Source organism: Pithys albifrons, chromosome 10 (genome assembly GCF_047495875.1).
Source record: "Pithys albifrons albifrons isolate INPA30051 chromosome 10, PitAlb_v1, whole genome shotgun sequence".
Classification (NCBI taxonomy): Eukaryota; Metazoa; Chordata; class Aves; order Passeriformes; family Thamnophilidae; genus Pithys; species Pithys albifrons.
Window position 1 is genome coordinate 27,456,022 of NC_092467.1, and position 25,233 is coordinate 27,481,254.

At 43.0% G+C, this 25,233-nt stretch overlaps 2 protein-coding genes across 5 annotated transcripts in view; one reads left to right on the top strand and one right to left on the bottom strand.

Annotated features, from left to right (window-relative positions):
- The window catches only part of RNF11 (ring finger protein 11), a 30,904-nt gene extending 15,061 nt beyond the window's left edge, over positions 1-15,843 (top strand). Inside the window, exons 2-3 of the mRNA XM_071565044.1 lie at positions 12,859-13,028; positions 13,388-15,843. Coding sequence (XP_071421145.1) covers positions 12,859-13,028; positions 13,388-13,559 — 342 coding nt within the window. The 3' untranslated portion in view covers positions 13,560-15,843. The remainder of the gene's footprint in view (positions 1-12,858; positions 13,029-13,387) is intronic.
- A 6,074-nt stretch (positions 15,844-21,917) lies between these two features.
- TTC39A (tetratricopeptide repeat domain 39A) overlaps positions 21,918-25,233 on the bottom strand; it is a 43,795-nt gene continuing 40,479 nt past the window's right edge. For all 4 annotated transcript variants that reach the window (XM_071565472.1, XM_071565471.1, XM_071565473.1 and 1 more), the window contains one exon: positions 21,918-23,765. In XM_071565472.1, the coding sequence (XP_071421573.1) occupies positions 23,645-23,765 (121 nt within the window). In that variant the 3' untranslated portion in view covers positions 21,918-23,644. The remainder of the gene's footprint in view (positions 23,766-25,233) is intronic.

Below are 25,233 nucleotides of genomic sequence, written 5' to 3' on the forward strand. Positions count from 1 at the left end.
ACCTAGTCTGCTAGTCTGAAATTGCCCTGTACGGGCATTCAGCAGATTTCATTTGATGAACATTGGACTCATTTTTGTCAAAATTCATGGAGAAAGCCATGCCCAGCCCTTTTCTGCCCCCAAGGAAGCATAAAGAGCTGCCCATCTCCCAGAAGGATCAGTTTTTCTTCTTCTGCTGTGTGACTCAAAGCGGCAAATGAAAGAACAAAATATTGTTTGCTGCAGTAATTTCTACTCGTGTTTTTACTGCACTGGAGATTCACCCACAGGAAAGGAGGTATCCCAAATGAAGACAGGAACTCAGATTCACCTTGTTACCTGCCTATTTGGTTCAGGGATAACTCAGCAAATCTTTGGGTGTCCACAGGGAAGCACATCCCTGACTTTACTCAATTGCAGCTGTGTATAAGGAGACAAAGTGAGTTGAGTCCTGCAGGGGCAGTGCTAAGTCCCATCTGCTTCCCAGATTATTCTGCTGCATCCACTGCCTCTGCAAGGAGTGTCTGTTCAGGAGCCCTACAGTGAGCTAAAAAGTCTCGAAAGATAACTAAAATATTTCTGTAGTAATAGAATGATGATGCTTCTGCTTATGAAATTGCAATCTGAGCAAGAAGCTGCTTTTTCTCTTGGAGCTTATCTAGCTATTCCAGTTGCCTCTGCAGTTACACCTTTATGACTCCCAAGGTAATAAGGTGTATTCTAGACTAAATGTCATAAACCTAAAGAACTGCCAGGTTTTCTTGATAGTTGTTTTGCTGAGACTGTGTGTATTTTTTTTTTTACATGATAAGATACTGAATACCTCCAGATTTACTGACTCACAGCTCGGTGTTACTCCATTCTGGTGTTTTGTCGTGACTGCAGTTTGTCTGTGTGTGTGTAAACTGACAAAACTTATTTTAGTGATGATGTGGGTTGTGGCAGGACATGGTTATTCCACCCTAAATATTCATGCAGGAGAATACGTGAAGTACAAGCATTTCTTTACATCTTCAGAAAGCTTGAGAATGTTGGTAGCATAATGTCAATGACATTAGGCTTTTCTTTCTGACTCAGAGGGGTGTTGAAAGCAGCATGTACCTCACCTACAGTGGAGTTACGCTTCAGTGCAGGACTTGAGCCCTGTCCTTGTATGTGAGAGTATTTGAAAGTCAGAGGTGACATTCTGTGAAATTAGTGCTTTTAAATTTGCACAGATAAACTCTGTATTCACATATGATTTTCTCAACTCCAGCCTTAAAACTGCATCCCGAGTATCACTGCATTTAGTGTTCAGGGTTTCTGGTGTTCTTCACACAACATGGGAGATGTGTCGTTGCGTGTGGGTGAGCAGGACTGGAGATCTCTGGGCTTTGCAGCTGCTCTCGTGCGGGTGTGTTGGGGTGAAATGGGGCTTTGTCTTCCAACCAGTCAGTCCATATTTAGAAAAATGACCCCTTTGTTTTCACGTCCCTCCTCTCAAACAGTTTTCTGTTATTCTGAGATTTTGTGGCAGCCTGAGCCTAAATTCAGGCAAATACTTAAGTAGGTGCTCAAGTGCCGTGTCCCTGGTAGTGTTTGAAATCCTTACTAAGTGTGCTGCTGGGGTGGTAGTGGGGACATTGTAGCTCTTACTGATCCCTGCAGTCAGTGGGATGAATTCATTGTGGAAATTCCAAGTTTTCCTTCAGAGAGCCAGTTTCAGTGTAAACAAAGCACTTGCCATCTCCCATGAGAGTGGGTGTAAGCAGGGGAATGGCCTGACAAAACAGACGTTTTTCTTCACCCTTTTGGGGCTTAACAAGGTGAAAGGGGGCTGTGGTGGGTGCAGAGGCTGAGGGGGCTCTGTGCTCCCCATCTCCCTCCTCACTCCTGCAGAGCCTTGGACCTGCTTCAGTTCCCCCTTCAAACCACCCACTCCAATGAAAGCACCTGTGCTGAAACAAACACAAGTATTTTTGGTGTGAAACCAGCATAGGCAGGATCCAAAGATGAGTTTAAAAAAACCACACCATAGATTGAAAAGGCTGATTAGCCAGGTGCTTGAATGTACAGTTAGTGGTGGACATTGTACCTCACTTGTCTGTGAAGCCAAATGTTTGTGACTTGTCCTGCTTGCACCAGCCATTGGCTGCATGTTTCATACACAGCAGTGAAATTAATCTGTGTTGTCTGGTGACACATTAAAGAGATGGCCAGATGCTCATTGGGCTGTCTCTGTGCGTTTAAAACTTTAAAATAGTAGGAAAAACGTGTTCTGGAAATATTTCACTTGTATAACCAACTCCTGAGAGAGCTATTTATGATTCTTCTACCTGTTCTTGGCACAGGCCTTTTTTTCTGTTAGAAGACGTTTGACAGTTGCATGAGATCACACTTGGATTTGTGCCCTGTGAGCTAAAAACGCAGAGTCACTGCTTGTGAGGACAAGACTTAACTGGAAAAAATAGAAACATTGCCCTTGTGTTCACTGCTAATACTGCATCGAGAGTGGAGCTCCGTCAGGCTCTAGTGTGCCTTAATATTCATGCAGTCATTGCTTGCTTTTAGAGAACAGCTTTAAAAAAACACAGATTTGGAAATAATTGTTTAATGCCTGAGACGTTCCTGTAAGATTAATAAACGACTGGCTGAGATGAGCCGATATCCTGAATCAGTGCCCCTGGCTATTTACAGCTGCTGCTTATTAACTCTGAGTAGTAATAATTAATGTTATCAAATGATGCTAAACAAATAGTCAAATTGCATTTTTTGTGTGTGTTCATTCTCCATGAAGTGGGAGATGGCAGACAGAGTGTGCCTGGAGAGGTGTCAATGTCTGCACGATTCAGCACCCTGGGCTGGGCCAGAATCTCTTGTGCACAGCCCAGCAGTTCAGGGTGCTGCTGGTACCCCTGATTCAAACCCCAGTTCACCTTCCCAGTGTGGAAAAAATCACAGACATCCCCAGCTGATTTCCCAGGATGTGGTGGAAGGGAGGAGCCGTTGGCTGGGTGGATGGTAGGGACATCCTCACCAAGCTGATGTGCCAGTGACAACCAGACAGTGGCACACAGAGACTCAGACTGTGTTTGAGGTGCCCTGGTGTACAGCAGGTGCATGTGAGGCTTCATCTGTCTGTGGCTTTCTAGCAGGCTAAGGCAGAAACAGGCTTAAAACCAGCTGTGGTTGAGCTGTTGCAAAACTCAGCGTTGATATATATCCCTTAACTGGCCTCAGGAAGACCCCTGGCTGCCTCTGCACAGTCCCTGCTGCGCTGCCTGGACTGAGGCTCTGGCACACACCTGTATCTCAGGTGTTAGAAATTCAGAGGCCATTAAGAAAATGAAAAGGCCTGTGGAGCTGAGTGTACCATCAAACTGCCAAGGTGTGGCAGCTTTCTGCTTGAGCAAGCATTTGTAATTGACGATGGCTTTGTTAAAAAGGGAATTAAAATATTTCAAATTGAGTACAAAGTTAGGATCTTGTGAAGTATAGCACAGATTCCTGAGTTTTGGAACAAAGCCTGCTGTCATGGGCGGCTTCACTGACAGTCTCACAGCAGGTGTCCCACACCAGCAGTGTCTGCTGCAGGTTTTCCTGCTCTGTGGTTACACAGACTCAGCTCATCACCAGCCCTATCTACTTTTTGAAGCTCGTCTGCAATAGAACATGGACTGTTAAACACTTTTCTCCCCCAAGTCATTTATCTGTAGCAGAGCAATAGTTCTCTCTCGTTATGCTGTGGCAGACGTTTGCACTGTGTGAGAGTTCTGCTCTTCTGAGTTTGCTGTGAGTCCTGATGGAAAATTCTTCATTAGGTTTCTACTTGGCTTACCTTGCTCAGGGAGCCCATTGCTGGGCCACCTTCCCAGGCTGGCCCTGCCTCAGCTGGTCCCTGCTAAGGGCAAGGTTCCTGTCAAGGTTTGCAGAAGCCCTTTCCTGTGTTGCCTCTGCTGTGTATTTTGGTTGGGTAACACTGTATCGCTATAAACAGAACTACAGTGTTCTCTTTCAAATCTCTATTTTGGTGCTTGCTTACATTGCAACCAAGTGGCTACAGAGCAGTATTTGGTGTCATCGTTGTGTAGGATAGTATGTGAGGGTAGATGATCTGAGGTGGCTGCTGTTGATGAGCCTGTTGGTTTTGTTGCTTGTGTTACCTCTCATCTGAAGCTGAATTGACACATCTCAGAAGACCTTGCATAGGGGTAATGTTCTCAGTCTAGCTGGGGCTGTTGTGTCTGTTTAAGTCCTGTCTTAGGAACTTCACGTAGGAGGACCTGCATTCCTTGATAGGATGCTTCTGGATGTGTGTGGAAACCAGGTTTAGGCAAGGCTGTGTAAATTGTGCTCTGCAGAGCCCTTTCTGCCCAAGGAGGGTGCTTGCCATGTGTTGAATGGTAATGCTCAGCCTCGAGATGAGATCATTCATCACTTGATTTCACTGATCTTTTGATATCCTACTCACGCTTTTTCTAAAATACATTCCTAGTTCTGCCTATTTCTCTGCTGTATGTTATTATGTTCTTATTAGTTCAAACCAGTGCATTTAAATATGCATATACATGTCTGTTTACACACTGAAGTAGAACTCATATTTATACCTCTGCAGTCGTCCCCTGATGGATTGATTGCTTGTACCTGCAGCTTATGTGCATTTTCATGTTTACTCCCTGGCTTGGTCTGTTGTCCCCAACCTGTCCTTTTGGCTAATTAGGGTCGATAACTGTAAACTTGCTGCCTTGTTCCTGAAGTACTCGGAAGGGCCGTTTGGTTCTTAGAATTGACAGCAAGCTGACCTAATTCTTGCCAAAAGATACATTTTAGCACTCTTGCTATTTTTTAAGTGTTTGCTGTCAGGTTTTCACGTTTGGCTTAAATCCCGGCAGGGGCACTCCTCCCATTTTCCTCTTGGCTGCCTGTTCCCAACCTTTTCAGCAGCTGTAGCGATCACACAGTTGACAGCAATTACTTTTGTTTGCTTTTCCTGGAGGGAAGGGTCGGTGGGAGCAGCGTCCTTGGAGCCACTGCCAGGGGAGTGGCAGGACCCACGGTCCAGAGGCTGTGTGGTTTTAGACCATCTGGAGTCAGCTGCGCCCTAGTCCCCAAATTCCCTGAAATGGCACCAAAAGCAGGGGCTGTGTGTTTACTCAGCTATGCTGATCTGTGTGCTCCACAGCAGCTCAGGGCATGGCGTGCACTGTTACTGGCAGTGTTGGCACTGCCCACCTGAAGTCACCCATCATATCCTTGTGCTCTTCAGCGGGTGATGCCTGACCAGTGATCCTTCATCCAGAGGACTTGCACATACTTGTCTGAGCGCTGCACTGCTCTGGGAGTTTTGGGATGGTAGATTTGGGCCAAGCTCATGTCTCAGGAGGCAGAAGCACGTGTGAGCTCAAACCTTTTTGTGTGCTGTTCTCAGAGGTGAGTCAAAGCCTTGCAGTGGTTTGGGGGGTGTGAACAGGACAAATCATGTGTGTCTGACACCATGGAGCAGGGCAAGTTGTCACAAAGCCTGTTTGCTGCTGCAGACTAGCAAGAGTCGTGGCTGCCTGCAGACTTTGTGTGCCACAGGATGATCAATACTACCATTTTTTAGCTGTTATCTCTTTGATTTATTCTATAAACAGGTTGCATTGACTGATAATTACCCTTTCCAGAAAGTAAACATGTGTCTGAAGGAAGCATGAATGATCGTCTAATTATGTGTGGACTTACTGTTCTGTCAGCTCTTCCATTCCCCCATCTCTTGTGCTTGAGTGCAGCCTCCAAAAACACTCTAACTCCATTTGTTTGTTTGGGATGTTCTTTTTTATTTTTGCTCCCTGCTACCCAGCAGTTCCACAGCACTAAGGGAGTGGGACACAGTCCGTTCACTCTGTACCTTTCAGCAGAGCAGACACTCTAAAAAGATTTGTTTTCAGCCTTTTCCCCAAAATGTCAGGTTTTTATTTGTTGTTAAACAAGCAGCAGCTTGACAGAAAAGCATGAATTTTTATAAATTGTTTATGAATATTTTCCTTCCCAGTATAAAAAAAGCATATTAAAATAAACATGCTAGGAGCTGTATTAAGAGGGCTTTGTTATCTCTCAGAAGTTGTGGCCTAATGCTGTAAGTTGAGCTGTCAGTGAGGCTGTCTGGAGGATGGAGTCAGTTCTCTGGTAATTTAGTGGTCTGGAACGTGTTGATGTATAAGTTATCCACTTCCCTGAAGAAATTCACACCCTAATGTTTGATGGGATGTCTGGAGAAAGGAACAAGGACACTCAAAATTGACACAAAGCTGGTGAACAAGAAATCAGCCAGTGGAACAGTACCCAGGGTTGACGTCCTTGAGTCAGAGAAACCTGCTGTGCAGCCTGGAAATGCAAAAACTGTCTGACTGTGTCAGGAGATTGTGCTTCCAGGGATTAATTACTGCTTTTTAATTACTGATTTTCCCCCTACAACTCCTTCTTGCTAATCTTTTGTGTTTGCTTGCCTTAATGGTTAATCACATTTCAGAGCAGGTGACTCTTCAGGGCTGCAGGTGATTTCCATCTGCCAGGGAAGGCTGGGTTTGCTCTGGCCAAGCTGCAAAGACACTGCCAACTATTTGTCTTGGCAGTAGGTAGCCTTTTTGGGTTTGTGTGACAGCAGAGAGACAAAGCTTGAAAACAAAGTCCTTTTCTCTAACAACCCTTGTCACTGTCTAGGAAAGCAGCAGGCAGGATGCATCTACTTTGTACCTCTTCTCTCTCTCCCTTAGCCCTATTTTTGGTAGCAAAGTTGAGCTCAGGGGACAGGTGATACTTTAAGAGTTGTCAGCTGGGAGTCTGTTTCATGCTTGCTTATCTTTTCCAACTCTTCAGATAGATACATTTGTTTCCTAGTACCCTCAATGGGATAATTGTGAAAAGTGTACAGGGCAATTTTACAGTTTTGGTTATAGTTTAAATGAGGCTGTGCCATCACTGCAGAAGAGCTGTGGCTTTCTCCTAAAGAACACCTCCCTCTGAAGTGATCCGTGACTCAAACCAGGCACTGATTTTTAATTGGAGTCAGCAGCTGAAGAAATGCTGTGCAGATTCTGCAGGTTTCTCAGTCAGTTGTTACATTAATTACTGACCATATTTGCCAGTGCCAGATTCCTACAATACCAGAATTCTTACTAATCTTCCCTTAAGAGAGCTATAGTGAGAGGGGTGTGTGTGTGTTTGTGTATCTGATCTGGCTGGCTGTCCCAGGTGTCCCCTCCAAATGGGAGAGGAGGGGATTTTTCTTTGAGAACTTTCTAGTTAAGCATTCAGCTGTCACAGTTACTCATACAGAGTGGCTACCTGGAAGCAGGAATATAAAAGATTGGGTAACAATTTCATTACCTGATGTTTTATAGCAACTGCTCTTCACCTTTATAAATGAACTGTATGACAGAAAAAGGCTTTTATAGTTGGCAGGCTGCTTGTAATGTTCTCAGGATTACTGAAGGAAGCTGTAGCTGTCGTATAATGCACAATATAATGGTACTTGGTTTTACATTAATGGGTCTTGGGGGAGGATATTATTTCGGAATGTGTATTCCCGAATATGGATGGAGTTTGAGTCTTTTCACCCTGATCAGAATGGCATTCACAGAAAAGGCCCCTGGACCATCATCCCAGCAAGTTCCTTATGAGTAATAAAGTGGTGAGAACAGAAAATTTCATCAAATTCAGCAGGGATTTAAAAAAAACACCCAAAAGCACTTTTTTTTTCTCGCCTCCTGACTTTCCATCTATAAATTGAGGTTGTTCTTATTTAGGGAAGTTATTTAGGCTCCCTCGTAAGGCCCTCAGGTGCTGGGTCTGGAGAGGGACCTGGCTGTGTGTCAGGTGAGGTTTGAGGGCTGTGAGCCCTGCTCAGCTGTGTGAGAACCAGGGCAGCTGCCTTCACACAACGTGTGCCATGCAAGACGTTTGCATATCGAAGGGATTGCAGGAAAAGAGCTGTGGGAACGACTGGGGAAATGCAAATGGGACTGTTATATTTGCATTAATTAATTAGGCAGCAATCTTGAGCATAAGTGCTGCAACTACTGGTATTTTTAAAAGTGTAAAAAGATTTAGGGTAAATGTAGCTAGGAAGATATTTGTCTCCTTTGTGGGACTGCATTAACAGGTGGGCTGTTGATGTGGTGATAAAATGCAAATCAGTATCAATGAGACACACGGAGAGCACTGGATTAGGTGAAGAAAATTTAGAAATGGAAACTTAGCAAAGCATTCAGTGGTGGAAAGCAGGTGGCTACAGACAGGATGTTGGGAACAGCAGGGAATCTGTAATCTCTGGAACTATTAGCTGTTACAAATTATTCATCTCACCTTTGACCGTCCTGAAAGGATAATTTGTGCATGTTGGTGCAATTCTAAAAACAACAGCCAGACAAAAGCCCTGATAACATACAGCTGATATGTGTCGTAGAGGGATCTTAAAATAATCTTTATCCAGGGATTAAGCATTTCTGATCTACCACTGACCTGTTTTCAGAGTATTACAAATTCGTGGCTCTTGCAAAAACAAGACAAAAAGGCTGTAAAACAAGAGAAAAACAGATTTACAGCAGCATAAGTAACCAAGGTAAGTTGCATTGATAAGGAAACTTCAAAGTGAAGATCATGCTTGATGAAACCTTTTTCTAGTCAAGAACCCAAAGCATCCTTGGGAATCTGCAGGTAGAAGGTGTCTAGGCCTTTTAAATCATATGTGAAAAGGTTTATTTTCATTAGAAGTGAGAAATACAGACCTCCAGATGCCCTCTGTGATTTTTTTTCGCCCCCTAAAGGAGGAGGAGCCTGGGGTGAGATGGAGACACAAATCCTGCTGTAGTCCTTGAGTCTGAATTAATGCTGCTGTTTTTAAGGGCTGAATAAACATTGGGAGTGGATGATTTCTGTGCACAGAAAGCCAGGGAAACTTGTGCTGACACCACTGACTTTGTGAATAAGGGGAAAATTGTGTATCTCCAGGACTACGGCCATCTGAGGTGTTTCATCACTACTAAATTCATATGGGAAAAATATAATGATTAAAGCAAATTAAGTGCCAGAAAGTGAGTTTTATTTCACTGCCCTACAGTAATATGTGGGTTTGCTTATTTGTTTTGGCCTTTTTGAGGTTTTTTTGGCATATAGTAATAGAGTTAGCATGAAATTTCATCCTGGTTTGAAGTGCCTGACATCTATATCAAATGATAAATAACACAGACTTTGGCTAGAAGTTCAGTATTTCGTCATTTTGTCTGCAAAAACATTTTCCATGGTTGATAAGGGAAACATGAGACACCAGAGCAATAAATTCATGCTCGTCTTTGGAGCAAAATAGCAATTACTTGGGTAATACAATCTTTTTTATATATATACACATGTCAAGGGGCCTCTAGCCACAAATGTGAGCTGGCTGAAGTGTCAAATCCTCACATTGTTACCCTTGAACACCCACAGCAGAGTGAGCAAGACCCTTCCCTAATGGGCTTGGTGAAAGCAGCCTTTATATACCCTGTGAAAGATTTGCAAGGGGGTGATAAACCCACGAGGAGCTGCACTCCGTCCTTAGGGCAGCTTGAAATTATTGTCAGATGAGCTTAACTTCCAGAAACTGCTCCAGAGATTTGGGAGTGGAGAAAGCCAAGGATGCTGCAGCTGCCAGCATGGGGCGATGGGGCAGGGGTGTGAGCAGGGCCAGCCTGGGCTGTGCCAGGGGGGCTGCAGGAGCCCAGCTCAACTGCTGGGGGGGCTCAGGGTTTGCTAAGGGAGCACTTCATGCTCCATCTCTTACACTGACTCCTCTGGAGATGTCACTTCTCAGAGAAATCTGGGCTCTCATATGCTCACCAGTAAGTAGTTAAAAATATTTTTAGAATCATACAGATATATGAAACACACCTTTTGCCTGTTGGAGGGGAGAAGACTGGTTTGAAGGGGTGTCTGTGGACTCTATAATTTGATACTCTGCAACGTGCACGGCTGTGTTCTTCTGCTTTTCTGGTATGTTTGTGTGCAGGGCTCAGTTTGGACAGGCTTTTAATAGCAATTGGGAGTGAGATGAAAGCGCCACCAGACAGCATGTTCAGTGCCTGGGTAGGGAGCAGTCACTCCCAGTTATTTACAGGACTACCTTACACATTTTCACAACAGCCACACCAACCCCAGTTTTCTGCATTCACAAGGGTGGTGAAAGACACCACCATTTTCACCCAGTTACTCATCTGACAAGAGATTCTTGCCTCGTATGTGAAATTGTAGAAGCCCACAGCTGGCAACTATAAATTCCTGCCTTATGGGCTATGTCAGACAGGCAGCACAGGGCGGCTCTGCCGGGAGGGAACCTGAGACAGGATGCCAGAGGGAGGAGTGTGTCCATAAAGCGCTGGCAGTCAGGAAAGCATTTGTGTATTTGGCACGGGAAGGGGGCCCAAGGGGTCCTTCGGGCCCCTCTTCAGGTCTTTGCAGGGAACACGATACCCAGGGGAGAGGGGCTCTGCAGTAATGCAGGAGTGGGTTCCTCAGGCACACGGGCCCTTGGTGGTCACTCACAGCAAGTGCCTGTAAAGGACTAGAACAAGAGAATGAGCTGGTGTTCTTGTCTGGCCTGTGACAGGTTTCAAAGTTGTGTTCATTTACTCTCCCAAACTTAACCGAAGCAGTGGGTGGGTGGCTGGGTAGTGTGACTGATTGCTCACTTCAGAGCTTTCCAGATGTGATTGTTCTAACTCACAACGGATTCTTCTTTAATTGTAGTTTCCTTTTGCTCTATAATTGTTGCTGAGTGATAATTTTGCTGTTGTTCTGCTACAGACATTCACTATCAGTTCCCATTGCTACTTTCAGACATTTTGAGGGGGGTTTTTTGATCTTTCTTCCTTCTCCTGTTTTTGCCTTTCCTTGTATTTCTGCCCCGTGACTTGCAGCCATGGTTTAGGCAAGGGGAACTGTATTAAGTACAGCATTTTTGAGGGGTAAAGTGCTTTATTTTGCTGGCGCCAAAGGTTGCAGTCATTTTCTGAATACTGTTATGTCTGACAGGCCATCCCTAGGTTCAGCTGGTGCTTTTCTCTATCCAAATGATGATTAGGGAATACTTTAGATAATTTAAAGCACTAAAAGGCAGCTGATCTAAAAGGAGTTCTGTGAAATACAATTTAGAGTAGTCAGGAAATTAATCACTTGGAGAACCCCTGGCATGTTCTGTCTTTTGAACCTTCTTGTAATTCCTCTGAGTTCTGCCAGGAAATCAGAGGGGGAAATCCTAGTGTAGCTAAATTAAGAGAAGACTGAATTTTACCCCACAGCTGAATTGCCAGGCAGACTTGTATCCATGATTAGCATTTCTCATGAGCAAGGAATTCTGGTACTGGGTGGCACCGGCGAGAGGCTGCAACTTCTTGGGCAGCTTTGTCCTGGCCTTCCAGGAGTCCTGGCTGCCTGTCCACTTCCAGTGCTCCCTGGCAGTGACAGAAGAGTGGTTTTATCGGGTTTTACAAGCACAGTGTTACACGTGTTGAACTCACAGCTGGACTGTGCCGGGTGTTGGTGGCAGGGAAGGCTGAGCGCTGCACCAGACCAGTGCCAGGGCAGCCCAGGAGGCAGAGGGCACAGGAGAGGGAAACACAGCTGTGGTCCTGCTGCTGGGAGTATTTGCAGGTGCCCATGGCAGCCTGTGCTCTCAAGGACATGCCTGTTTTGGAAGGTGGTTGCTCTGTAAGACAGTGAAAGCCTGTGTGTGTCTCCCCTGGACCAGTGCCAGGCGGGCACTGGGAGTGTGGTTGGAGGTGACTGGAGCAGCTGCACGTGCTCTGCCCTCTGCTTGGCCTGCAGCAGTGTCCTCTCAAACATAAACTTTTGCATTTTCCAAACAGATTAATCAGTGGGTTGTGCCTCTGATGCAGCAGGTTTATTTTCAGGCACTACTATAAGTTGATTTTTTTTCTCCAGTTTAAGAAGCACCATCAAAATAGGACTTTTGCAAGAAATTGTCTCCCTGTTAACATCAGATTTATGGCTACTGTCCTAATAATATATCCTGCTCAACATTGGTATTTATGTATCAAAAAATGCTTTAAAAGCCAGTAAATTAAGTACCATGTTAATATAAATGTTAGTGAAAATACCTGATCTAAGGTTTGTTAATATTCAAAAGAAGTTTCTGAGAATGGAATAGAGGAAGGACTGCATTGTAGCTATATAGTGCCTATATTTTGTTTGGAAAATATATACTTTAAGCATTTGAGCAGTTGAAGTCTGGCTTGGGAGAACTTGTAAAATTGTATTAATATGTGAGAAATGTAAATCTTGGGTTACTTACTGAAGTTACTTTTATTTTACCCTACAAGAATTAAATCTACAGTTCTGAACTGGACCTTGTGTGGCTCAGAAAAATTCATGTAAATTGTAGTTATTACAAAAAAATTAAAACCTTTCTTTCTAAAACTTAAAAGTAGGCAATGTTCTCATCTTAGCAAACAATTCTTCCTAAATGTAAAAGAAAAAAGAAAATCACAGAATCTGCTTTTTGTTGCACACGCTGGGGGCTCTCCCTCGGCCCTCATGCTGTTCAGTTCTGTACCTTAGCAGTTTTTCAGGTCCCTGTAGGGTTTATTTGCATGTGGAGTTTGTTGTCCGCGTATCTCATGTATGAACAATTCCTGGAGATCAAAAGCTTTTGCAGAAAACCACCACGAACAGCTCCTTGCTCAAATCCTGGCCTCAATTCTTTATCCCCTTCTCAGTATAATTACAGCCCTGAAATTGCAAAGTAGGAGTGGGAGTTCAAACCAATATTTGTAGGACTGAGAGGGGAAACATTAAATACATTGTACTGTGCTAGGAAATGGTGGGAAAGCCGCTATGGTAGTTGTTAACAGCAATATTTTGTTTTAGGAGCAGGTGCCTGTTCCTGTATATCACCCCACGCCGAGCCAGACCCGGCTGGCCACGCAGCTGACGGAGGAGGAGCAGATCCGGATCGCGCAGCGGATCGGCCTCATCCAGCACCTGCCCAAAGGAGTCTATGACCCCGGGAGAGACGGCTCCGAGAAGAAGATCAGAGAGTAAGTCACAGCCACCACACGTGGCTGTTGCCTTGCTTTGGGATCCTGCCCTGGGACACCTGATCTTGCCACGCTGTAGTTCTGCCTTATATTCAGGCAGCTTTCTGAAAACAAAAATTGCCATGCAGAAGGCTGATGTTCAGAGTGGCACCCCCTGCCCATGGGAGGGGAGTGGAATTGAAGGAGGTGTAAGGTCCCTTCCAACCCCAGCCATTCTGTGAGTCTAAGCCTCTTTCTTTTCTCCTATGCAAGGATGCTCCTCACAGTATCTACAAATACTAAAGTCATCCAGGAGTAGATAGTACATAACTTTTCATTTCCAACTTGATTACAGCAACTTAATTTTTTTTTTCCCCCAGATGTGTCATTTGTATGATGGACTTTGTTTATGGGGACCCTATCCGATTTCTGCCGTGCATGCACATTTACCACCTGGACTGTATAGATGACTGGTTGATGAGATCCTTTACCTGTCCATCCTGCATGGAGCCAGTGGATGCAGCACTGCTTTCATCATATGAGACTAACTGAGCCAGGGTTTCTCGACTGAACCTTCAAGGAGACCATCCACTTCAATGGGTTTGATCCTTTTGTCATTCAGCCCAAAGAGCCAGGAATTAGGAATTAAGATCATGCACAAAATATACACTTCCTAATAAATAAATAAAAAATATTCCTGAATGGCTGCAACTATTGGAAAACATAGTATTTTAGAGACTATAGAAAAATAGGTTGTTATTTTTAATGTAAAGCCTTGACCCACCATTGTCTTTTAATGTTTGTTCTTACACCCATATATAGGAATTGTGTAAAGTGTTACAGCAACTGTAAATGTTTAAACTGCGTGTATCCAATTTTATTAGCAGCAAGGTAAGAGTATTTTTTTCCTAAATAAAGTAACCAATTTTGTTCTGATTCTTTTCACAAGTCCTGGCATTTGGGTCAAGGCTTTATTGAAATCTACATTTTATAACACTGGCACAAAGAAATAGTTTTAAGCTTGTTTGCACAGTTCTTTTTCTTTTTTTTTCTTCATTGGAGATGGAATTCATTGCCTTAGGTCTTTTTAATAGTGTATTGTTATTGTTGGGCTGGCTCTATGCTTGAAAACCAGTTTATTTATAACCTGTTAAAAGTGCTATATTTTGTTTGCAGTTAGGAATATGCAGACTTCAAAGTGATCTCCTAGCTTGTAAGCAAACTGAGATGCATTATCCCTTTTCTACAAGTGATGCAGAATATGAAGATCTGAAACAAGACCTACAGTGAAACTATGGTTTCATGGGTTTTTACAACTTCCTTTGGTTTGGATGAAATAACAGTCCTTAAACTTTAGTATGTGACCTTTAACTTGATCAGATTAAAAGTGGGCCAGATGGACAGTAAATAGTTAAGCTGCCATAGCTGAAAAAAGAGATATATATATATATTTGGAACTAATGTAGTGTTACTATTGATCACTTATTCTACTTTTTTCTCCCTAAGAATGGTTGTCTTGTGTTGGCAAATGGATACTGCATCTCTTGTTCTTGTAGTCTTTAGGTTATCAGAAGTTAAGAATAAACATACTGTATCTCAGTCTCCTGTATTAAATTTATCTGTTGAGCCCTGCTGGCTGACACATCAGTCCACCAAACAGGAATGAACTCAGAGAGAAAAACAGGCTGTTCTGCACAGAAATGCAAAGTTTGTATGAACACAGACTGTCAAGAGCAGCAGTGGAGGGAGCAAACAGTCCTGCTATAGCCAGAATGACACAATTAGCCGGTTCCTGTTAGGAAACAGTATGTGCTTGTTAAGAGAGGCTCTAGCAAAGTTTGTAGCTGTAAAGACCTTTTTCCACTTAGCATGATTCACATCTTTTCTCCCCCCCTCCCTTGCCCTTAATGTACCTGCTGTGACCTCTGTACATTCAGTGCCACCCTGATACAGTGAGGAGTCCTGGTCTTGTGAAGTGCAACACAATCTCAAGTTAATCACAGCAAACTGGGGGATGTTCTTGATTGTGTTTCAGCTACAATGTGAGTACTTGATACAAATTGCATTTAATGACCCCAGCCCTTTGAGGACTTAGTGCATTTACAGTATAGGAGAATTGTGCAGGTTATGGATAACTGGTCAGCAAAATAGAGAGTCAGCATGTTTGTTTGTTATTCCTGCATCTGACAGCACCTGCCCACTTAGAGAAGAACTCCAAGGAGCGGGCAAAAGGAACTGAAAACACTCTGCAGTTCTAGAGTCACTCAAATGGCCACACCTCTCTGGACACAATGTTTTGCTGAATTCATACATGCCTATTTATATGGATCAAAGTCTGGGAAGAGAGACCTGAAGTTGTGCAATATCATTGTTCCTTTTCATCATTCCATGTGTGTTCCTTTGTGTCCTCCTTTTTGTCTGTTTGTTTCAGGGGTTGGGTTCTTTTTTTTTTTTTGGTAAAACAATGTCCACATTAAGTATTCATTTCTTTATCTTGTTAAAACTGGCAAATGAATAATTTGAAAAAAACAGTGTTGTCATGGTGGTATTAGTCTTTATTTATTACAAGACTTGATTAAGAAAGATTTAAAAGAAATAGAAAGTGATGGATTACTGAGCTGAATACTTTCCTAGGCACTGTGTACAGCTGAACTTTTAACACTGATAAACGTACTGGGCTAAGGGAAGAAATCCCTTTCATTAAAATACTTGTTAAATAGCAAAAGGTGTGAAGGGTTAAACCAAGAACAGATTACATGAAAACATTCAAAAAAGTTCAAATTTTACCCTAAAGACAAATATGTAAATAAAACAAATAAATTATTTTTCAAGTTTGCAGGTGCAATGCTGTTCTGGATGATTTCTAATTCAAAGAATTGATCTGAACTTAATGCAAACTAATTTAAAACCTGAATTTTAGCTACGATTGTGGAACCAAAACTGTGTCTTAATTTTACCATCTCTACGATAAAGAGAATGTTTACTTCCTGTCTCAGAGGTGTCTAATAAATGACATTTCAAGCACATTAAGTCCATTTACAGCACAGCTGTTTCGCAACGAGAGCCTGCTGGGAAGACCTGGCTCTGACTCACCTGGCCCTCCTCACCCAGAGCCCTTCTTGTGCCAGGGCTGCTTGTTTTGGGGTGGAGAGGCCCAAAGTAAAATGCCTGCAAATTAATTTGAAGGAAAAAAACACCAACAAAACAAAAATTCCTCTTACAGCTACTCTGTGCAACTGCCTGAGTTTGTAGGTGCCTCTTACATGGTACAGAAATTACCACTTTAATCACTTTGCATCTAAGGATGATAATCCTTAGTATTTGCTGTCAGTTCATTATGTAAATCTGGGAGAAAATCATAAAATACATAAAAAACTCCAGCACAGAGAACTACTTTATGAGGAGCTGGTGGTGTAGAAGGACTTGAACCACATAAGGGTCTAAAAGTTCTACAGTGCTGCAGCTCCCCAGGGCTGAAAGGAGTTCCATGTTTGGAAGGCTGACAGGCTCCCTTTGCAGTGGCAGGAGGAGGGTGCATTCTGGAATAAGGGATTAGGAAATACCTGAACTTACTTCAGTTGCCACAGGACTTCAACATTTCCTGCCCTTGTGCAATCGTGGTAAAGATGAAAATTCTTCTGAGTTAGACTGTCAGCGCAATAAATAACAAGATGGCTGAGACCAATGTAGGGGCCTCTCAGCAGTGAAATCCTGGATTAAAATGGACTCGGGAACAAAGTGGATACGAGCTGATTATACAGTTTCTTACAGACACCATGTTTTATTAAAAGCATACATTCTGGTTGACAATCTATAAAACACACGAATAAGATCTGTTCAGAAGAACCCTTCTTGACTTAATACTCAGAATAAAAATTAGCTTCAAGGATTAACTTCTGCTTTTATATAGCATTTAAATTTGAAGGATATAATTTATGCTAACCCTCCTTTGCAGATTATCTTGCATTTAAACCTGTTCTGGGATAAGAGTTTGGGGCTTTGGAATTCTTGGTATGAAATGCAAAGTTAATGCCTTGTGATAAAAGAACAGTTTAAACATACTCTGCAAAAGCATCTTTTTGATTTAAGCAAAAGAACGACATTTTCATGCTAGCAATTGATTCATTACACCATCTACTCTGCACTGACACTTTGCTAAGTAGAAGCTGCAGAGAGGAGTCTGTAATGAGAAAATTCTTTGTGCAAAGGCCTGTGTGTGTGCCCAGAGCACAGAGGTATGTGCTTACTCAGCAAGAGGGGCCCAGCCACACCGACAGCACACAAAGAGCCCCCAGCCCTCTGTCCTCTCACTTGGAAAACAAGCAGCAGAACTTCATAAAGCTGTTCTTTGCAGCACCAACCTCTACAAAACATTTGTCTGTATTTGCAACAGGGCATTTCAACACCTCTGTTCACAACAGTAAATGTTCCATTCACTGCAGTAGTTGCTGGCTGCCCACACCAAGCGCTTTGCCCGGCCCCACTTGTGCTCCCCAGAGGCACTTGGGCCAGTTCTCACTGCACAGTGACAGACAAACTTCCACCTTCTCAGTATCTTCTGACTACCCTTCTGCCACATCAGCAGGAGCTGCCTGAGGAGTTGAGGGTTCACACTGGGTAAGCAGATTGAGGGAGGCAGACAAGGCAGGAATTTAAGGGGAAAAAAGAGAATACACTGCAAAACTCTTTTCTGAGCAGGACAGAGCCATCCCAGGTGCTGCCCCACTGAGGCACAGCTCTGCTAGTCCAGAGTGAAAACTGATGCCCTTCAACTCTGCAGCCCAAAAACTTTCTGGTGAGGTTACCCCACTTGCTCTTGCTACACTGCCCATTTTCTTTGGGATTTCTCCTTGTTAACAAGGCTCTTTCCACACACTCTTTATGATCCCACTGTAAAACATTAGTAAAAGTCTTTAACTTCTGCATTTTCCTCACCAAAGCCTTTTTTAAAAACCTATCACTTTTTTTTTACGTGCTGAATGTAATAAGGAATTCAAGCAGTTCTGATTAAGTTTTCAGAAAGCTTTGGCTACAGAGCCTGCTCCTGCCGTGCGTATACATATATAGGTGTTTTGTGTGTATCTATATATGCTGCTTTCATATGTGTGTATGTGACATACCAACATCAACAGACCCGTGGCAAAGGCACTATGCATGAAACTCCTGCTGTTCCTTAGAAATACCGAGCAGTATTTGCACCACTGGTGAGCCCAGCATCACACAATGGATACCTGACCCAGGGATCCACAAGCCACAAGAATAAAAGCCAAAGCAAATTTTTCACAGTAACAATCAAGCCATTGCAATAATCTCCCCAGACATGTGTTAGATCTCCCAGCACTGGACAACTTGAAGATTCAGCTGGACAAGGTGCTGGGCCACCTTGCTTAGACTGTGGTGCTGGCAAGAAAGGTTGGACCAAATGATCCTTGACAGCCCTTCCAAGCTGGTATTTTATCATTCTATGACTGAAATACCAAAACTAACTGCCCCTGATGTTTGGTTGTAAAAACTCCACAGCTGCCCAACAGGCTGTGCAACTTCAGCAGCAATGACAGCAGTGCTGGGTTCTGTACCCAGAGAAGATGACACTGACCGTGATCCGTGTGTTTGCCCCTCGAGTTCACAGCACTGCTCCACCTGCCCAGAGTGATTCACTGAGCTCCACTGACCGGCAGAGATGCAGTTCCTGTTCCCCATCGGCAGAGCAGGGGCGGCCTCAGGCATCTCCCACCAGCACCTTCACCACAACCTCAGGGAAAGCACCACATTCACAAAGCACCAGCTCATCCTGGAACTGCACCTGGGACACTGTGGACACCAAGCATGGCCCCTGGGGGCTCTGGCATTGCAAACATCCTATACAGCTCCTGCACCTCGGAGGTTGTTCCTTACCTTCCCACCCTGTGTGCTGCAGGATAAAAGGAACAGTGAGAGGAAAACTGGCCAGAATATTGCAGCTTCTACTTCTCCTTTTCACCATATTACTATGTTACTTTCAGGCCACAGACCTGAAACTGCTGTTACTGTACATGGCTAACCGAAGATAAACTTGTTTTTTGCTCTTTTGGGTTTTTTCAGTTGAATCAGCCAGTGAGGATCATTCAGGGGGTTATGACTACTCTGTTTTGTATTCTTTCTGTAAAACAGTCAAGGAAACAGAAAGCAAGTAGACTTCATTGCAATGCATAATTCTAAATAAACATTTTGCCTGTGTTTAACCAGCAGTCAAAGTAAGTATGTCTAGAGATTTAAAAAATGCAGAAAATAATGGAGCCCAATCCTACAGAAGCATGGTTGAACAGGAGCAAACACCATGCAGAACTTTCCTACAGTGCAATGCAGGTATTTATTAGCTCTGTGCTGTTCATAAATCTTGGAGACAGGGATTGACTGGGCATGCTTTTAAGAGAAAGTACTTGTTCTTTTTCTTTAACACCTGAAGCAAACCTAGATAGCATCTTTAAAAATATTTTACGATGACAAATCATTCCATTAAGACACTTGCCGGCACACGCTTTGCACATAACCTGCCACCAAAATGTATTAGCAGAACGTAATGAGGAAAGAAGCAAGTTCATTTCTAGTCTGTTCAGGTTTCCCATCTCGCTCATCAGTGACGTTGCCAACCATTAACCATTTTCCTGTACAGCAGTAAACAACATGACTCACCTCTTTATCTTCTGCTCTTCCTCTCAGAGGGGGAACTGTGCTGAACATGGTGCTTTGGTCATTTCATACACATTTGCTTTGCTGCTGCATTTTTATCCTGGAGAAGGCAAAGAAATGCATCTTGCAGGTGGAACTGGAGGCTGAGTGTTGTATTAAACTCCTGGGAATGCTTTTTGCATTCTAGGACTGACCTCTAGGAGAGTCTTGTCTTCTGCAGAAGAGCATTATTTGATGCTTCTGTTGGGCCAGAGGCACACAGGCTGTCACAGCTATCAGCTCATGAGCTTTTAGTAGTCTTGGACCTGGGCCACAGATAACTAAAAATACAAAGGCACTCAGTATAGAATTTAATGCCAAAACCAGTGTGAAATGGGAGGAAATGTTTGATGTGATCCTGTTCTATGCTGCTATATTTTATAAAACAGTTTCCTAAGCCAAGTTTTTACTGTGTAAACAACCTGAGGCCAGGCACAGTCTGGAGAGGACACTCTTTGAACTGACCATCCATGACAGCATGTGTTAATTGTAGATGACATTAGAACTGCATATCAGTAATCAAAGCAGGCTCCTATGCTACTGGTTTAGTTGAACTATCACAAGTGGGTGTTTCCAGGTAATAGTTGTTGTATCATGTTTGTGACTTCATCAAAATCTCTTCTAATCATCAAGAAAACCTGTGACTAAGTCCAGCTCCAGCCAACCATTCTTCATCCAACAGGTTATAGCTCAGCTCCTATTTACAGGAACTGGGAGTGATGCAGATGCACCTCATCAGACACCTCTGTTGGGTTTTCAGCCCATCTCTGCCCTCAGTTTAAGGAGAGACCCTACATACAGGAATCCCATATAATAGATCTAATCGTAAGAACGATGCTTGTTTCAATGCTTTCCTTTCCCTCCCAGCACCACTTCAGGTGGCAGCAATATCTCACAGGGCACCATGGCCACTGTAGCAGACATCCAGCAGTACTCTGGGATTTCTACTCCTCCTCAGTTACTGGCAGGAAACCACTTACCAGTGCAAATAAAAAAAAATACATAGGAAAAGAAATACAGTTTGTAGATTTTATGATAAGGGTCCTGCCAAGTGCAGAGAACCCTTTTCTGGGCTATGAGTTGGTAATGTTTATCTTTGGGTAATGTCTCTGGCTCTGCTGAGGACTGGGAAGAGCTGATCATGGCAATTGTTGGCTAAAGCCTGGGGCACTGAGAGGGTTTCTCAAGCATCACTCGGACAGTTCAATGTTTGAAAGCAGAAGGAAGTGCTCCTTTTGCAACTGAGGTGTTGACAATACCCATCTGGAGTAATACTTCCATTTCCTGAATCTCAGGCCATGCTCCACTCTCCAGTTTGCTATTCCATCAGATTATCTGCTGTTTCCCGCTAAGGGAACACACTGAGTGCAGAGGCTGGTTGAGCACTCCCACCTTTCAGTGGTCCTTTCCCTAATTCACTTCCCTCAGGACTCCAGGCTGATGAAGAAAGTCACAGTTCTGGAGAGCTAATCCCGGCAGAATGCAGCAGCTTCAGGAGGAGCAGCAGAAAACCATTCCCAGCATGGATCTTCAAGCCCAGAGTGATGCCACACTGATCCCTGCCACAGAGGAGCACCAAAATGAAGGACACTGATGAGCAAAGTCATGGTGGGCAATTCAAAATGTGACACACTGGAAAAATTACACTGGCAACATTCCAGACCTTCCAGTTATCCTTCAGCAAGCAAGGTGCTATTTTCCTTTAGTGAATTCTTACTATTACAGTCCATAAATCCTCATTGCATAAAGAAAGTGATTATTTCCTATTGCTTGGTAGCCAAAGAGTCAGAGTGAAACATCACAGAGAACCACAAAGTGCTCAACTGAAGCTGGAGATCAGGTCCACAGTGTGACTGGTGCTGGTGTTCAACCAAAGCTGACTGTGAAAATCTTCAAAGGCTAGGAAAACTTCAGGAAAATCTTCGGATTTTCATTGCTGCAAAGCATCAGGGAAGCTGACTGTGTATTGCATAGTATATCCTTTGTGCAATGTGTCTAAGATCAAGGGAAACTCAGTTGTGGGTGAAATTTCAGAGGTTTCAGTGGCCTTGAGAAATGAATCTACATTCAGCAAGATTGTTCACTTTCTGCAAAGTACAATTTATGCTAATTTTCACATGGCATTACTTGCTTAAAAGGGGCTAAGGCTGCCAAAATATTTGAAAAGGACACAAGTGGAAGAAGAGGCGTTATATGCAATAATAGAACAAGAAACTTTTTTATTCTGTACAAAGAATGACTGAATTTTTACACTGAAGTTTTGATGTGCAGCAAGTAAATAGCATAACTGTTTATACTGAATTTTATCTGAATAGAGAAATTTATCTGAACTGAATTTAACTGAGAAAGTCACTTTAAAAACATTCTTCACCTATGATTTTGACTCAGAGAGACTTTTATGAAGGGTGTCTTTTTAAGACAATGCAAGTTCTCCTTGTTGAGGAACAGGTGGTTCTGTCTCCTTGCATATTAATTTGCAATTATAAAACAATGTCATTTCCTTAGAGGAGGTAAAAGCACAGCCATAAACTGTCAGTTTTCTCTTCTGCTGGAAACAATCACTTTAGAAAGGACATTCACTGTGAGATACATAGAAATGAATCTTCCTGACAAACATCTCCATTGGAGAAAAATGGCTGTCAGAAGACCTCCCATCTCCACCCATCCGAATGGGTCGTGGGGAAGAAGCTCTTTCAAAAGGGAGGTAGAAGTGTGCCCCAGGAACCACCAGGCCTGCAGACATGGAACTAGACTGGAGAATGATAAAGAGGAGTCAAAGCTGTGTTATGACTGACTTCACCAGTGCTGCAGCAAAACAGGAACTCCATGGCAGCCAGTGCTGAAGAGCAGATCCAGCTCACTGCTCTGTTCTCAAGCCCCTTCCACAGAAAATCTCCCAGAAGATGAGTAAAGAGCAAAAGGACAAAGGGCTGTCCGTTGTGCCAAGGGAACCTGCTCCAGCCCCAGCTTCTCCACACAGGAAGCATCGACTGCTTTCCACATGGACATCTCCAGCTGGGAAAACTGAAGAACACTCATTTTCAGAAGGAATGGACTGTCACGCTAACTCCTCTATCACTGTGCAACCAGTGCAATATTGCTGTTTCTTGATGACCTTCAAGGACTTGTGCTTTAAATTTGATATAAACTTTAGATCATGTTCATTGTGGCAAAAACTTTCCTAAGAACTTCCCGTGATCAAGGAAGAAGTGACGCAGTTTTACACTGTCACCACCTTTCCCCCCACAACCCTCAGTAAATCATTCAGCTGCTACAAGCAGCAGACTTGACAGAAAAAAACAAATTAAACTCCAGGTACTTGCATAAGGGAGACCATTCTTTTCACCAGCAAATTTCTTACAGAAGCAAAATGTGACTGGTAAAAGTTGGTTTAACAGAGAAGCTTTCCATGCACAACTAGAAATGCCCCAAATCCAGAGCTCCTCCCTGATGTGTTTAATGAGATTTTCTCACACCAGTCCAACTAAGCAGGTACTGGGAAAAAGCAATGCTTCCTTCTCAACTGCTGGCAGTCTGGATCCAAACAAGCATTCAGAGTTAACTCAGATTAGAGCAGTGAAACTTAAAGTTTTGTTGTTATTTTTCCAATTGTTCCCCTTTCACTAAGCAAAGCTACAACATAATGTTGCGAACGCAAGAAAAAGGCACACGATTGAAAAGTGAATGACACAGATATAAGTATTCAAAAAGCCACTGCTGGAAAAACAATATTTTTCAGGGTTATGTAGTTGCTTTGAGAGGGTTTTTTTGTCATGTTATTACACAAGATTAAGCTTTTATGCATTACCTTTAAAATTTTAAGTAATTTGGTTTTTCACTGACTTGAAAAAGAAGGAAAAATAATTCTAAAATGTCAGTAATTTTCTGCACCAAAGTTTGCAACAAACAGGACATCAAAGAAGGAAAAGTTACGACACTGCTGAGGCTCCAGAGTGCATTCCATTTTCTGGGGCGGATTTGGCTTGGTGCAGGGCAGCTTGAATTCTGAAATGTGTCCTGGTTTCCATGGAGTAATTCTTGTAGTTTTGTCTAAAACAAAAGCAGATCCACTTGGATGAATATATGTGTTTTTAAAACATTTTCAAGTTATCTTTGTATTACTGTTTTAAGTGAGATAATTGCAGACAGCAAAAAAGCCTTTCTTCACAAGCTCCTTTGTTGCCTACTCTAAACTACAAGGCATGTGTTCCTGGCCAAACAATGCAGTTCTTTGTTCTTTATTTGTAGTTCCACTGTCTGGCAATTACCAGAAAAATATAGTTTAATAAGAAATTGAATTTGGTCCACTCAATCAAAATACTGAGTCCTTATTAATTATCTGTAACATCCATTTAGTTTACATCCAGAAATTAATTTTTTTCCCTCCCCTCTCAAAATATAACTGACAGAATTGAACAAAAATATTTTCAGCAAATTTAGGAATAATTTTAATAAAGCAGACAATTCAGGAGACCCATTTCAAGAAAGTAAAGGAGAGGAGGGGTAAAAAGAGAGACAGAAGCTGTCCTGAACCAAAAGAGGAAAACACCCCATCTCCATCCTCTGGTTACCAACAGTGTGCACTGTGTGTAGGAAATAAAGCCACACAATTTGCTGCCCCAGAAGCTTGGAAAGAGAAAGTGGGCACACATAAGACTCTGTAGCAGCTTTAGAGGAGCAATTCAGCAGTCCAGGGAAAGACTAACAGGACTTCCCCAAACACATCTACACACTGACTCACACTGTCATCTGCCTGTGATCTCCAGTGGCTCTGCCATGCTCTAAAGAGTTACTGGAACATTCAAAGAACTTGTATTATTATGGAAAAGTTTATATAAAAAAATAAAATTTGCCTTAGGACCACATAAAAAGTCCAGATCCTACTTAACAGGCATTAACATGTCAGCTCCTGCAGGATGGATAGAGAACCCAGACACCAAAGAGGATTAGACCATGCTAATTTTCTTTTAGAAGGTATTTGTCATCTTTAGAGAAACACAACATTAAGTATTAAGCTCTGTATACCTTAAGGGCATTTCAGTTCAAAATTCAGAGTTCAAGCCAAGCATGGCAGTGTGGTATCTGTCACTGTAGCAGTCTCCTGGTGAAAACAAGGAATTCCACACTCACCCTACACCAGCTCATAACTAACTCTGTGTGTGCAACACCCAAGAGGCTGACTGAGAAAAGGAGGTGAATAGGTTGTGCTCGGTGCTGATCTAAAACCCTTTGGAATTTTCCCCTTAAATTAAGTAGATTTTGTCCTGCAGTTTGCATTCCTCATCAGCACACTGCTACTCTTGTTTGTAGCTTCCAGCCATACAAACAGAACCACTGCCATGCGTGACCAAGCCAAAACTGTTTATCATCTCCTTCCACTCTTTCTCCCAGAGTTCAAACCTTCAGCCAGCAGCAGAACATGGATTTAGGTCAAGCAAATGAAGTGTCCTGCACCAGCCAAGCTCTCGCCTGTCCCTGCCAAGTGCCAACAGAGCCCTGCGCGGCCAGAACCCACCAC